The 2,422-nt window shown below is 41.0% G+C and overlaps 1 protein-coding gene across 1 annotated transcript in view; it reads right to left on the reverse strand.

The window, feature by feature from the left end:
* LOC110271055 overlaps positions 1–1,273 on the reverse strand; it is a 24,247-nt gene extending 22,974 nt beyond the window's left edge. The window contains exon 1 of the mRNA XM_021121147.1: positions 32–1,273. Coding sequence (XP_020976806.1) covers positions 32–580 — 549 coding nt within the window. The 5' untranslated portion in view covers positions 581–1,273. The remainder of the gene's footprint in view (positions 1–31) is intronic.

Consider the following 2,422-nt stretch of genomic DNA (forward strand, 5'->3'; position numbering starts at 1 on the left):
ATATCACACACACACTCAACAGAGAGAAAGGATAGAAGAGAAGAGGGAGCCGTCGCACTCCACCGTTCAACCTCGTCCCGCTGCGCCTCCGTGGTCGCCGTTGCTGCGAGCTCGCCACCGCTGAGGAGAAGCTGCCGTCGCGCCTTGCTGCGCCGTCACCACCGTTCCATGGAGCCGCCGCCGTCATCCACGCGTTGTTGAGGAAAGTCCGAGACGGAGATGAGGGAGATGCCGTTGCCACCGCCGCCGTCCTTGTCGCCGTTTGTGGAGCAGCGAGGAGTGTCGTTGTCGAGGCCATGCCGTTCGTCACTGCCCAGTCGCTGTTCTGCCTTCCGTGAAGCCTGTTCTGTCGCCTGAGAACCACCACGAAGAGGAGAGAGCTCGTGCGCGAAAGGTAACGCCACTGTGCCTCCGTCGCGCCTCCATCACCATCGAACTGCCTTGCGATTTCTATCCCCGTCGCGTCTGGTCGCCGTCGATGGAAGTCGTTGCCGTCGCTGAACCACCGCGCCACCGTAGCCGTCACGGGAAGGTTGTTGGAGCTTGCCAAGGAAACTGTTCTGATTCTAAAGCAATTCATCGGATGTCACTACTCATCATTACCTCCTGTTCTGCCTCTTCCTTTGAATTCTATGAGTTGCCGGAGCCTCTCCCGCCATCAGAGCTGTTATTTGGTTGATGCCGCTGCTGGAGCTACTGTTGCTGTTGCTATTTCTCTGGCCCTACTCTGGCTCCACTCTGAACCGTTACTGCCACTGTTTTGCTGATTCTGAGACCTTTCACCATCACTGGAGCTGCCCAGAATCACAATGGTAGCTGCCAAGAGAGCCGAACGAATGTTAGAACTGCCAATGGAGCTGTTGGGTTTAGTGATTTCCGCGAGTTTCGACTTTGAGGTAGGGGATTTAACGTTTTTAATTTAGAATGCCTACAAAGTTATTTTGATAAGTGCAAATGGTTAAGAATTTCTTAATTGACATGAATGATTTGAAATGCATTTGAAATTAGTTAGTTGTTGTGAGTATTCTGAGCTATGATTAAATTTAGATGCTGTTGTGAATAATGATTAATTTAGTATAGTTTATTAAATTAAAATATGCCGAGTTAATTATTGAAAAGCTGTGGTATGGATAACTGATGAATTGAGTTTTGATTATTGCTGTGAATGTAATTAGTTTTGTTGTTATGAGAGACTAATTGATAGAAATAAGCTTGGTTTGAGGTTGTGAAATTTGGAGTAAGTTTGATGATGTTTTAGTGCTTCAATTGGATTATTGAATTCAGGTTAAGGCTGCGAATGTCTTTGGGCTTTGTTATGAGTGTTTGAAGTTGTAATTGATATTGTTTTCTCTGATATGGATGGAATTGAGTTGAATTATAACTGTAGTTGGTGATTGATTTGATGATTGTGCGTACTGAATGTTGTAAGGGATAGAATAAATGGTGTTACTTTTGTTGCTGAGCTTGCTGGTGTGAATTGATGAGTTATTGTGTGTTTGAATGATGATGAGTGTACATGAAAAATTATGCTTGGCATAGTGTAGAAAAGAAAAAGGTTTGATGATGCTTAAGTACTTGACATCGTGTGAATTATTGATTCTGGGCTCTTGGGCTGTGTTGGCAATGAAGACAATTTTGAATAACTGGAAAGAGGTTAAACGTGTGATTTTGGAAGGGTTATAAGTTCAAATGTGGTTTTTGATAAGTAAGGTTGTTGAAAATGCTTAAGGCAGAATTTCTGCATGCATGACAGTAGAAAGAATCAATTTCTGGGAGCATCTCAGCTCATATACTTGAATAAAACTATTTTTTCATGAAACTTTACTGTGTTTTGAGCATCTCATAAAAAATTCAGATTTTATTGATGAGTATTTTGGGAGAAATGAATTTTTGAAGATTGATGGTTTCTGCAGAAAATTCTGTTTGTTTACTGCAGAAGCACCAACTTCGAACTCACTTAACTTTCAATTCTGGTAAGTATTTGAGCTGAAAACAACGGCATTTTCAAGCTTCGTGTGTCCACAATCTTCATTTTAAATTTCATGTCAATATCCTATTTAACCAAGTAGATATGTTGAAAAGAGTATGGATAGCTCACTGGATTTTGGAAACCGAATTCTAAAAGGCCTGGCTGTGTTTCTCACTTCATAACTTTTTTATATGACTTGGTATTAATCTGGAATTTGATTCAATAAAAAGCTAAAAGAGTCTTGTTTGATGTCGTGAATTTTTGAAAGGCATTGGGTGAAAACTGGATTTTTAAGGAATTTATCAAACTTACTACTTGCTGCTGTTTTTCTGCATTTTCTTACGAAACAACAACAGAATTTTAAGAGAGATGGTACAAGTTTTGATTGTGACCAAATTACCTTAACACCAAGTTTCTTGGAATACTAGTTTATTGAGTTTAATTTTGAAAGAA

This window comes from Arachis ipaensis, chromosome B04 (genome assembly GCF_000816755.2).
Source record: "Arachis ipaensis cultivar K30076 chromosome B04, Araip1.1, whole genome shotgun sequence".
Taxonomy (NCBI): domain Eukaryota; kingdom Viridiplantae; phylum Streptophyta; class Magnoliopsida; order Fabales; family Fabaceae; genus Arachis; species Arachis ipaensis.